At 37.1% G+C, this 12,785-nt stretch overlaps 1 protein-coding gene across 4 annotated transcripts in view; it reads left to right on the top strand.

Moving 5' to 3' along the window:
• Positions 1-12,785, top strand: part of ATP2B1 (ATPase plasma membrane Ca2+ transporting 1) — a 131,745-nt gene that overhangs the window by 82,029 nt on the left and 36,931 nt on the right. For all 4 annotated transcript variants that reach the window (XM_089921114.1, XM_022552450.3, XM_089921115.1 and 1 more), the window contains exons 4-9: positions 1,656-1,910; positions 1,999-2,124; positions 5,669-5,809; positions 8,304-8,342; positions 9,098-9,259; positions 10,768-10,982. In XM_089921114.1, coding sequence (XP_089777240.1) covers positions 1,656-1,910; positions 1,999-2,124; positions 5,669-5,809; positions 8,304-8,342; positions 9,098-9,259; positions 10,768-10,982 — 938 coding nt within the window. The remainder of the gene's footprint in view (positions 1-1,655; positions 1,911-1,998; positions 2,125-5,668; positions 5,810-8,303; positions 8,343-9,097; positions 9,260-10,767; positions 10,983-12,785) is intronic.

The raw sequence follows: 12,785 nt of genomic DNA, 5'->3' as shown, positions 1-12,785 counted from the left end.
CCGGACTCCCTCCCGGCTAGCTGTGGCGCATTAGCCCCTTCAGGCTGTGTTCACGCAGCCAACCCCAGTCCTCTCCCTGGGATCTGACCTCTGAAGAAGCCCGAGCCTCAGCTCCCAGTCCCTACCCGCCCCGACCGGTGAGCAGACAAGCCTCTCGGGCTGGTGAGTGCTGATCGGCACCGATCCTCTGTGCTGGAATCTCCCCGCTTTGACCCCCGCACCCCTGTTGCTGTGCTCTCCTGCGCGGCTCCGAAGCTTTCTCCCTCCGCCACCCGCCGTCTCCACCCGCAAAGGGGCTTCCTAGTGTGTGGAAACCTTTCCTCCTCCACAGCTCCCTCCCACTGGTGCAGATCCTGCCCCTATTCTTTTGTCTCTGTTTTTTCTTTTGCCCTACCCTGGTACGTGGGGAGTTTCTTGCGTTTTGGGAAGTCTGAGGTCTTATGCCAGCGTTCAGTAGGTGTTCTGTAGGAGTTAGTTGTTCCACGTGTAGATGTATTTCTGATGTATTTGTGTCGAGGAAGTGATCTCCATGTCCTGTTCCTCCACCATCTTGAAGGTCTGAATTGATTTTAGACTCACAAATAGATTACAGCCCAAGGTTCAAAAAGTACCATCCTTGTTCATTCTTCACCATTACTGGCCCTACAATTTTGAGGTTTCTTTTGTCCCCACCTCTGTCTTTATTTTAAAGTCTTTTCTGCCATAGAGCCTCTGTGCTGACTTTAATCTCTCTCCGGAATCCTCTTCCCTTAAATCTATATGGCTAATTCACTCATATCATTTGGCTCCTAGCTCAAGTGTCATGGACACCTCAGAGGGGTCTTCTCTGTTCACCCAACCACAGTTAGCCCTCTTCTTTCATTTGCTAGCACATCACCATATTTTATTTTCTTCATGACACTTACGATATCTGAAATTAATTACTTGGGTTTTATTATCTGATTTTTTCATATCTCATTCACACCTACCAATCTGAGTATAGGTTCCCTGAGGAGAAGGAGCTTATATGTCTTATTCACTGTTACATCCTTAGCTTTGAAAACAGAGTTGGCACCTAAAGTAGGTGCTCAAATAGTTGAATGAATGAGTAGCACTTAGCTTAAATTTTTATGTTATGAAAGTCAAGCTTTTATCATACTCCAGTGAAACTGATATGGTAAATAAGCATGGTTCATGGGTAAACACATAATACTTAACTTTCCATGTATGACTTGCCTACTATATGTAGTAATAGCATTAACTATTGGTTGAGTGTGAAGGATGTCTCAGCCACTGCTCTACCTTCTTTACAAGTGTCTTCGCATTTAATTCTCTCAACAACTCTGCAGTAAGTGGTGGTCTCCTAATTTGACAGATGAAGAAACTGAGTCTCAAAAATAAGTAACTTGCCTTAGGGTCGAGATTTAATCTTCCCCAGTGTCCTCACTCTTAACAGGTACCCTAGACTGCCTCCCTACCCTAAAGATGAGACTCCTCAGAGGCAGGGAGCTTGAAATTAACAGAGTAAGCAGCAGCATCATTATGGAATGCTTTGAATCAATAAAGTGTTTAGAGCTGTAAGCAAAGTTAACGGGGCCTATAAACATTATAATTACGTATCTGTTGCCATCAATTCAGAATCTTTTTTGATCAGCATTTTCTTTCTTTCCAAATAGTTTGTGGAGACGTTTCTGTTGGAGAGGAAGAAGGTGAAGGTGAAACTGGTTGGATTGAAGGAGCTGCAATCCTCTTGTCAGTAGTGTGTGTAGTATTAGTAACAGCTTTCAATGACTGGAGTAAGGAAAAACAGTTCAGAGGTTTGCAGAGTCGAATTGAACAAGAACAGAAGTTCACAGTCATCAGGGGTGGTCAAGTCATTCAGATACCTGTAGCTGACATTACAGTTGGAGATATTGCTCAAGTGAAATATGGTAAGTAAAAAAGGGCAGTGCATATTACACATGATGTGATGTTATTGTAATCTTGTTCACAGTTTAGCATACCTTTATTTTGTTTTAGGTGATCTTCTTCCCGCTGATGGCATACTTATTCAAGGCAATGATCTTAAAATTGATGAAAGCTCGTTGACTGGTGAATCTGATCATGTTAAGAAGTCTTTAGATAAGGATCCCTTACTTTTATCAGGTACGAGTTTCTTTTATAACTGAACTTTTTCCTCCTCCGCAACTATATACCACTGTCAGCAGACAGTTCCCCAAAGAGCCAGTAAATGTGAAGAGGAATCTGTATTTTATGTTAGCTTCTACCCTTATAAACTTCAGAGACTTTCTTTTGTAAGTCAGCAGAGACGTTAGAGATCTTTAAATCCAGAACTGTATTTTACGAATGAGGAACCCGAGTCCAAAAAAATGAAGAGATTTGAGAGTCGGTGTTAATGTTAGTATAATGATAAAACTAAAGTATAAGCCTAATGATCTCTGTTAAATTGATCTGTTTTACATTTATTCTTAAGGGCTATTGTAATACAAAATTAAAGAATGATTGTGTGTTTAAAGCAAATTAATGAATTCTCTATGATGGTCTACAAAGGACAGGATTAAAAAAAAAAACAACTCATAAAATCCTTAAAGTTAACCTAATCTTGCTTTCTCATTTAACTACTGAGGAATGAGTCTGAGACATTAACTATTTATCTAAGGTAATATGATTAATAATAAATAGGTCCAGGAGTAGTACCACATCTTCTAGGCAGAACTGAATTTGCACACGGTTAAGACATGTTCTGAAAATCTAAGGCTTTGTGTAGTGAGGGTGCTGTCTGAAAAGGGGAGGTGGGTGTCTACTTAGGAGGCTTTTACAACAGCTTAACTGTTGATAGCTAGACCTAAGGTTAATTGGAAATGAAATGGAAGGGATAATGAAAAAAATTACAAGCTGCCTTCTAAGATGCTACATGAAAGGAAACCAGAGTACCACAACTTGTCTCCAAAATTATACCAGTTCCTTAGCTTTTGATTTTCAGTTTCCTACTCTTAATTTTCTAGTGTTCTTTATAGAATTTACAAAATTGCTTGTAAGACATTTGGTTTAAATAGATTTTTAGATTGAGTTATACTAGCATTTGGAATAAGAAAATGTTGCCTATTTGTCTTTAATTATTATTTTCAGATGTTAATGGAATGCTAACATTTCCTACATTGGAAGGAGATTCTGCTTATTTAAATATTTAATAACTTGGCAGCTATACTTTTTCACTTCTCTGTGAACTTTATATTCTAATTGGTTGGACATGGTTTTACTGAAACCAAAGTCAAACGTGTGACAAGGGTCAGTTAAGTTAGAATCACAACTTCGGGGCACATACTTAAGCTTAACTATTACCTTTTTAAGATTTGTAAATATGTGCCAAAAGGCTTATTGTAAAACGTCCCACCACTAAAAATCAGAGTAATTTCATGTATATACATTTATAAACAGCATTATAAATAGGGGGAAAGTTTCATTTTAATATAGACTTTTGTTTCTTTGAAAAAATCTTGGGATTTGTGTACCTTCAATATCCTGCACTACTAAGAACATTCCTACTCTATTTGAATTTTTCTTTATATTGCTCTGCTTGAAATTCATTCCAAATAGAAATATCTTGGATATATAATGTATTTAAGTTTAATGTATACTTATTTTACTTATTCCTTGCCATACTTCTAAGAAACTGTGGTTAATGTTAGCCAAGTAAAATCTGTGATTTTTCCAAAGGAGAGGGAAGCTAGCTAGTCATACCTAACTGCCACAGACTGACCAGGCCACAGTATTTGGTGAACTGAGGTAGTCTCCTCTTGCCTTTTTGCCATGTATACTTCATGGGCTTTGATGTACATCTAGCTTATTCACACAGTGCTTAGCTCTTCAGAATGACATCCTTTAACGGAACCTTAGTCCTTTTCTGTTTTAACAGAGATGGCTGGTAAGTTTTTGTAGACTCAGGTTCCCGACACACCAAGTATACCAAGAGGACTCTATAAATTTTCCATGTTTAAGAAAAGACTGAAATAACTTTCTGGAGTTCCTTATCACAGTACGGGTGGGAAAGTTTTTCTGCATTTATTTCCCTCTTCCAAAAATGTACTGAAAACATGAAATGCATTTATTTTTAAATTTATTCTCATGATGCCATCTCTCACTGCTGTTCTTGGCTTCTTAAATTTAGATGTTTAAAAGTAGTTATTCAGTTAGCGGTAGGGATATGACCAGAACAAAAACTGTTTACTTTGCCTGAGCATATTACCTGCCAACATTTGATTACCTGTGGTCGAGAAGAACAGAACATAAAAAACTGAAATTTGCTGAAAGCTAGAATTGTTAAAAGAAACAAACTGTCTTTTACATTTAATCCTTGCTCAATAAATATTGTTTCACTGTCCTTAATTTAATTTCTTGTTTCCCTTGCATTTTTACTGACAAAGAAGCTAATAATTAGTGAAATAGTCAGAATATAGATTTTTTAAAGCAGGAAAATCAAAGGCCAAAAAATTTCATATTGGATAAATTACTTAGTAATTAACAGCCAAATATAAATTTTTAAGTACTGGAGTAAGTACATATGCTTTACGATCTTATTTTGCAAATTACCATTGAACATTGTTTTGGTACACAGGATGGTATAGTAGTGCTACAGACCCTGCCCTCCAGGTGGTTGTAAACTAGGAGATCAAATAAATAAGTGATAACTATAAAGAAGACTTTATTGAGTATATTAAAAAGAGTTAAGTTTTGAAAGTTACTTAAAATTCACAAAAATATTAGAGAGGTGGGAAGCCTTTTAATGAGTGAGGGAAAGATGTAGAGGTGTGGTCGTACAGGTTGGAGAGTTGTGAGCAACCTTAGTGACATTATATCATAGGAAGAATATGCCCTCTGTGCTCTGACAGAGCTGGATTGAATCTGCCTTGTCACTTAATAGTTGTGTAACATTGGGCAAGTTTCTAGGAAATAAGAATAATAATGCCTGCTGCTTGCAAGACTGTTGTGAGGGACAGTCAGAATTCAGCCAGTGTTCCCATCTCTGCTCCCCAGCTTTTTGTAATGGAGTTTTATGTTAGGCTAATGGATGAAAAAGTTGGGAGTGTTGTTTGGTCTCCATGTGACGACTTTGAACTTTATCCAGTAGTCAGTGAGGGTCAGAAGTTTTGGAGTCATGAGAGGCTTATGATAAAATCACATCTTAGGAAAGGTAAACCTATTTCAGGATGAACTGGAAAGACAGAAACTAGCTAGGCTGCTGTTGCAGTGATCTAGGTGGGCTGGCATGAAAGCCTGGGTTAGGGAAAGGTGGTGGGGTTGGCTTAGGAATATGTCAGTTGTTGCTGTGTGATCCTTTTTGTTGTAAGCACATTTCTTTATAAGTGAATTGTCCCTAATAATAATAATACAGTTATAATTTAAATATTGAACATTCATTGAACCCCTAAAATTCCAGGCAATGTGCCAAACACTTTACACTTACAGACTTAATTTGCGTCTCATTTTTACAGAGTATAGGTACTGTTATCCACGTTTATGGACTAGTAATTGAGATGTTACAGTTTGCCCAGTATCACATGATAAATGACTGGTAGAGTGAGCTTTGAACTCAGATGACTTATTACAGACTTAAAACCTTAAGCACAAGAATTTTGGTTTTATTTTAATGTGTTGTTGAATTTTAAAAACACATTTTCTGTTGTCGTAGGTACTCATGTAATGGAAGGCTCTGGAAGAATGGTAGTTACTGCTGTGGGTATAAATTCTCAAACTGGAATTATCTTTACCTTACTTGGAGCTGGAGGTGAAGAGGAAGAGAAGAAAGATGAGAAGAAAAAGGAAAAGAAAAGTAAGGCTAACAATATGCTATAAGAATTGGTATTTGGAAATACGGCAGCTAGATTGTAAGAACTCATCCAAAAAATACCTGTTTCATCAGATTTTGAAATGAAGAGTTCTACAAAAAATTAGTTACCCAGCATAGTACTTTCAAGAGGTAGAATTGATGGAGGGGGAATTTTTTTTTAAGACTTAGCAGTCTGAGGAGGGCTTTATGAAAGAAGATATCAATCCTGCTTTACCATAGCCGGATGTATTCAGCATCTCCTTGAATACTTTAAAATCTCCCTGTCATTTGACCAGCAAAATGAATTAAACTCCCACTTCCTTTGCTTATTTTTTTGCTACTTCAGTAGGAGCTTTCCTTGTCAACCATATCACTTTTTGGCCTCATTGAGCTTTTCATCTTTTTCAAGTTTTCTACTACTCAACATTTCCCAGTCTATACTTATGTACTTGGTTTTAGACATAAGATCAGTACTTCACTTTGACACCTCATGTATTTGCCTTCTTATATTCAGCCCATCATTAGATACCAAGGTTTTAAAATTTTAGTCTTGATCCATTGTATCTGCTGTCCCTCCAAGGGGGATCTATTATCAGCAAACTTGATAACCATAGTTTATCCACAAGGATCTTATAAGAAGCTGTTATACATAGGGAAATAGCTCAGGATCACTTAGTTGCGAAGTATGTCTCCTTTTTAAAAAAGCCCTCCTCACCCTTTACTCCAGAGTTTTTCCCTTTAGGGCAATAGCACTTTACTGTGGTTTAACTGCTTAGATTTATTTAATTTTACTTGGGCTAGTAAGTCCATATTTCTCTCACACACGTAAGTATTTTGAGATCTTATAAAATAAATGCCTTACTAAAATCTTGGCTTGCTATATCTACAGCAGTGTTTTTAATATTTAGGTGTTTTGGTTCGGTTTTTGGGTTTTGTCTTGAGCTGTGAAATGTTGATTTCAAAGAGAACTATGTTTGAAGAGTTCTGGCTGCCGGCAAGGGAGGCAGGCCCCACGCTGTAGGTTTTTCCTGTCTCACTCGTCGCAGCAGCCCTCCACGTGCTGCCCTAAGGGTCCAGTGCGTAGTGCTGATACCATTTCTGGACCGCTTTATATGCGTTATCTCAATAATCCTTACAACCATACAGAAAAGACTATTTATCTTTTTTCTGACAAGTAAACTGACGCTTATGGAGGTTGCATAACTTGCTCCAAGTCGAAGATCTAATTAGTGGCAGATCAGACCCACTTGTCTGACTCAAAAGTGTGTGCTCTTCACCATATATTGTGTTGCATCCTAATTTACAGGAGACTAAAGTCAACAGACCCTATTAAAAAAAGAAAGGGAAGTTCACATCATGACCTTGTTCCTGTTAACCCTACAGTTTCTTTTCCAACAAGCACCTTTTTTTTCTAAGATCTTATATACCTATTTTTATTAATCCAGTCAAGAGTATTCCCAGGAACTAACATCTAACTGACTGCTGTTTTTGATTCTTGGTGAGAGAGAGAGAGAGAGAGAGAGTGTGTGTGTGTGTGTGTGTGTGTGTGTGTGTGTAATGGAGACACCGTTTTTGCATCTGTGGACTTCCATCTCTTTTACCATTCCCCTGAATAAATTGATATTATATATTAATATAATCCAGGTTAATCTGTCTCAGTTGCCTTCATAATCTGGAATGTGAATGTTTGGTCTCTTTCCAAAGTTGGGCTCATTCACAGTACCTAGGTATTCTGTCTCCTCACCTGTCTTGAGCATCTGTTCCTCTTTGACCATATTTGTTCCACGTTTTCCAGTTTGAAGGTAGGTCTCCTTGATAGAGAAGTTGAAAGAAGAATAGGCTGAGTGATTCTTTCCTCTTCGTCATTTTTAATATTATACTCCCTACTCCAAACAATAGACCCATTCCCTCCTTGATTACATTTTACATTAGACATTCTCATCTTTCTGTTTTCCTCCAAATCTAAATGAATTGGGGGATTACCTTAACTAGTAGTTTTACTGTCTTATTTTGTACCTTCATATTCTAGTTTTACTTGCTTGCCTCCCCTGTCTTTTATACATACCAATTTGGCTCTCATTCCCATCAGAGTTCTCCTGTGTGCCTGTTGTCTTCCTATGACATTCCTTCCTCCCTCTACCCCTTCCCTTTTCCACATTCTTAGGCTTATATCTGTATTTAGTTTGAAAACCTCTTGTACCATATTTGGGTGTATTGCAGCATAAAAAAGAGTAAAGTCTTATGGAGAAATCAACCAAGTGTAGATGCCCCAAATTATTTTAGAGTGTCCCCCCATGGTTAAGACCTAGGGAGTGATAGAGCCAGAAGGTCATTATGGGCCAAATGCTTTCTAATCTGTACACACACACACACACACACACACACACACACCATTGTGTAACAGTTCTGTTATAGAAATGTGAGCTACCTTTGCATAATTTAACATGGCTGTATTCATTTCTTTTGGAAAGCTTTAATTCCCATTTTGTTCCTACAGATAAGAAACAAGACGGAGCTATTGAGAATCGCAACAAAGGTAAATTCAGGAGGATAAAAGTACACTTAGCTTGTTCTCATTATATCCACAAATACATCTCTTGTGTACTGTATTCATCCAAAAGTAGAATGTATGCGGAAAATTAACAATCTGTATTACTTGGGTGAATGTCTCTTTTGTCAGTGCCTGACTCATGCTGCCTTTACAATGTTAATAAGACTTTAATTATGACCTGTGGTAGTAAGCTTAGAAAGGTCCAGATGTAGGTAACTTTAAACTTAAGCATTTCAGTATTTATCATTGGTTACGATATGATTGCTAGCAAAAATGCATAAGAAACAAAATATAAAATGTAAATTTTTTTGCAGCTGTTTAATAGTCTGTAAGCATATGTGCATTTCTCTATATGTGTGGTCCTACGTAATGTTCTACATTATGGTCATAACTTATGTGGGAGGGATTTATGGTGTTTGGAATGAGTCTCATTATCTAACACAACACACAGGAAGAAAAATGATTTGGTATTTAGCTCTTTCAGGACCCTGTATTTCTTCTTATGCCTCATCCCTATTTCCTAGCTCAACATTCTCAAATCTGGCACAGAGTTTCAAAACCTAGTGGCACTAATTGTCTTATTTTCTCTGGGTAGGCACAGACACACACAGGAAGCTAAATGTTTAAATTTTTGTGTTTCTATAAGAAATTGATTTTTTTTTCCCAAAAATTGCTTGAAAATGTTAACAGTTACGTGTGCCTTTAAAATGTAGTGAAGTTATATTTGCTCTTCAATGTAGCAAAAGCCCAGGATGGTGCAGCCATGGAAATGCAGCCTTTGAAGAGTGAAGAAGGTGGAGATGGTGATGAAAAAGACAAAAAGAAAGCAAATTTGCCAAAAAAGGAAAAATCTGTTTTACAAGGGAAACTAACAAAGCTGGCTGTTCAGATTGGCAAAGCAGGTATGATATATACGAGAAAATAAGATGTTTTGTTTTAAAATATGCTGCCTTTCTATTTAAAAATCATCTTTGACACACTTAAGACTGGAAATCATTGCTTTGTGAGTGGAAGAGGAGTTAAAAATATTTTCAGTTTTATCTACAATGTACTAGGCCTTTGAGTTACTGTGGATCCTCATAATATTTTGCAGCTTGGGAACTTATCCTCATTTTATGTAGAGGGAGTGTCCTCTGTCAACTAGCTAATAAATAAGTGGTCAGGTTAGGATTAGCGCCTAAGGCTGCCCAATTCACAAGCCTGCACGCTCCTCTCTGAATTTCTGGGGGCAATAGAGAGAGGTCTTAGCAGAGAGGTTACTCCATAAAGATTACCCAGCTATATTTTAATAAAAAGAAATTTCACCACACATTTTCTTATCTTTGTTCTGACAATGAAAAAAAAATTAGGTGTGTGTTTTTCTAAAAGTTATAGTTAACTTAAATTGAATGGATTAGTTACAGTTAGAATGAATCATCCTGGTGAGGCTGAAGTTATAAATTACAACCATCACTAGAAAACAACTGTGAACAGAACTCCTCTTCAGAGGAAATAAAGCAGAGCTTTAGCTAAAAACATAGCATGCCCTTCAATAGTATCTTTATGAAAGAACACGTGTGGGCTAAATCAGACTACACTATTAAAGTCACTTACATTGCATCATTCTGTTACTTCCTAGGACTATGTTGGAAAAAGTTAATTTTTGCTTCCATCCTCAAAAAGCTTATTATCTAATAGCAAATATTTGCTTTTGATAATATGTAGCCAAATGGCAATACTGACTCATACAGTGTTGGGGAAAAGGGTGGATTTAAGATGGTGATGGTATTTTAGTAGACATTGAATTGGATTTTTAGACCCAGATAGGTGGACATGCCTTATTTTGTAATACTCATTTATAAGGGGCTAAATATCCCACAAAACAGAAAGGTGTAAATGATTTGTAATATATGATTAACTGTTGGTTTGCTAAGTTAATAAAGCAGTAAGGATAGATGAAAAAAATTAAGTAATTTTGGTAATTTGTGGTTTTTTCGTAAAGAACATGGGGTTCGGTATTTAATTCCAGGTCCCCCCATTGGTCAGGTTCTTATCAACTTCTCTTTTGTCATGAAAGCAGCTTGCCAATGTGTAGAGCACCAGCTTATACTAAGCTTTTGGTATTTCCTTGTCATTGCTTATTATTTTGTCTCGGCTTTAGTAGAAGACTGAAGATACAATTAAGTCTAGAAAAGAATCATAAACACTTTTTTCCCACTTCTCCTGGGTTTCGGGACTATACTTGGAAGCAGAAATTAAATCTGATAATGTCAAGTGATGAGTTAAGCACAAAAAAGGATGTAACAGTTTCTCAGCGAAATTAAAATAAATATCACCAAAGTAGTTGTAATTCTTCCAGTGGCTAATATGTAACTGACAAGGAATCGTGTCTAGAATATTTAATAATTACATTTTCCTTCTTTTTATGTAGGTTTGTTGATGTCTGCCATCACAGTTATCATTCTCGTATTATATTTTGTAATTGATACATTCTGGGTTCAGAAGAGACCGTGGCTTGCTGAGTGCACACCGATTTACATACAGTATTTTGTGAAGTTCTTCATTATTGGAGTTACGGTTTTAGTGGTAGCCGTGCCAGAAGGTCTTCCACTCGCAGTCACTATCTCACTGGCTTATTCAGTCAAGGTAAGTAGAAAAGAAGGTCTCAGCTGGTGTAGAAAATGTACAACTGGTTGCTCTTTTCTCTTGGGCTCTGGAACTAGGGGATTTCCATAAATTTACATTGTTTTCTTTAGCGCTGTCATTGATTCCCTTCTCCTCCCCCCCAGTTGAAGATCTCTGCATCGAGACCTATGCATTCCTGGGATGGCAGACTTGACACAAAGCTAAGCATAACTCTGCTGGGGAAGGTTCTAGCTTAAATTTCCTCATATGATAGTTATGTTGTCCTGTCCCCTCCTGTTTCCAATCTATAACATTGAAGTAAGCATATTTGTCATTTGTCTGTGGTACAAGAGCAGAGAGGTTTACTTGAATCCAACCGTCTAAGGCCTCCTTGTTTCTACACTTGGACCCTCCTGACCCCACGGTCCTGCCTTCACATGGCAGACTCTTGTTTCTAAAAAATAATTCAGATCATCTTGTTCCTTTTATAAAACCTTCCAGTGGCTTCTTGTCAGAATGAAATCCAAGGCTCCTTGCTATGGCCTGCAGGGCCCTGCCCCATCTGGCCTTTGCTTTCCTCTAGTGTTCATCTCCCACCTCTGTCTCCCCCTCTGGTCCAGCCTCACCAGCCTTCCTGCTGTTTCTCAACTACCCCAACCCTGGTCTCACTTCAGGACCCATGTGTTCCTTCGTTTGAATCATCAGCTGTCTAACTTTACTCAGGTCTCTTCACATGTCACCTTCTCTGACCACTCCATTTACAGCAGCTAACTCCTCCTTGTTCTTAGTAGAATGCCGAAAAAATGAGCTTCAGTCGCTTTGCTAGCTGCTGGTTACCTAAAGGAATATTCTGTTTGAAGATTATTAATCTACTTTTTAATCAATTTTATATCTTATATGGAAAAGGTGGCTTCACATGTAAAATTATACCTGATGAAAGAATGCTGCTCTTATCAATTTTCTAATATTAATTAATATTTCTCCTTAAGTAGTATTGCTGACAGAGAGCAACACAAAGTAATTGGTCATAGTTTCTGCTCCAGCACTCTTATATTCAGTGTTCCCAAGAATTTTCAACAGATGTGTCATGATAAGAATATTTTTTGCTTACTGTTTGAGTTTATTTTCAGGCATTTCACATCTTTTATTTCAAAAGTAAAATGGTAAATGTGTCAAAGTAGTAATGAAATACAGTGTAATCATCTATTTGATGTTTTAAAATAATTAGAAATAATTGGGGTAAATATAAGTTTTAGACACATGGGTAAAATCAGTCATTTTATCAATACAGTCATTAGTTCACTTTGAATAGTCATTAATGATATTAATTTTTCAATTGATCAAAAAGATATAGGCAGGATTGATTTGCAGTCCTTTCATAGAAAATAAATAAGAGCATTTTTCTTTAAGTTTTTATTAAATGTTTATTTTAGCCCAAATGTTATCAGTCACTTTTCTTTTCATTGAGGTGTGGTCCTTATGGCTCCTCTGTTAGCGTTTGGCAAAACTGAACACATTTTCTTTACTGCCGAACTTCCTTATTTTAATGTTCAGTATTAATGTAAATCACAGTAATCTTCCTTCCCCATATTTATTTCTTCAAGGAATCAGTTTCTTGCAGTATCTTGCATATTAATAGTCACAGAACATACTTTGTAAAATAACTCTTTACAGGTTTTAACCCATTCCAGGTATGTTTTAAGAATCAGTTATCAAGCATTTTAACCTAAATGCTTTTTGGAGCTACAGTGAAACTCTTGGTTTTTTTAGAAACTGTCTTTTTCTTGTAAATAAGAGGAAGGGGTGATCCTAAGGATGAGAAGA

This window comes from Delphinapterus leucas, chromosome 11 (assembly GCF_059928025.1).
Source record: "Delphinapterus leucas isolate spDelLeu-1000000601 "Yukka" chromosome 11, BTC_Dleu_Yukka2, whole genome shotgun sequence".
Lineage (NCBI taxonomy): Eukaryota > Metazoa > Chordata > Mammalia > Artiodactyla > Monodontidae > Delphinapterus > Delphinapterus leucas.
This window is presented reverse-complemented; position numbering and strand designations above follow the sequence as displayed.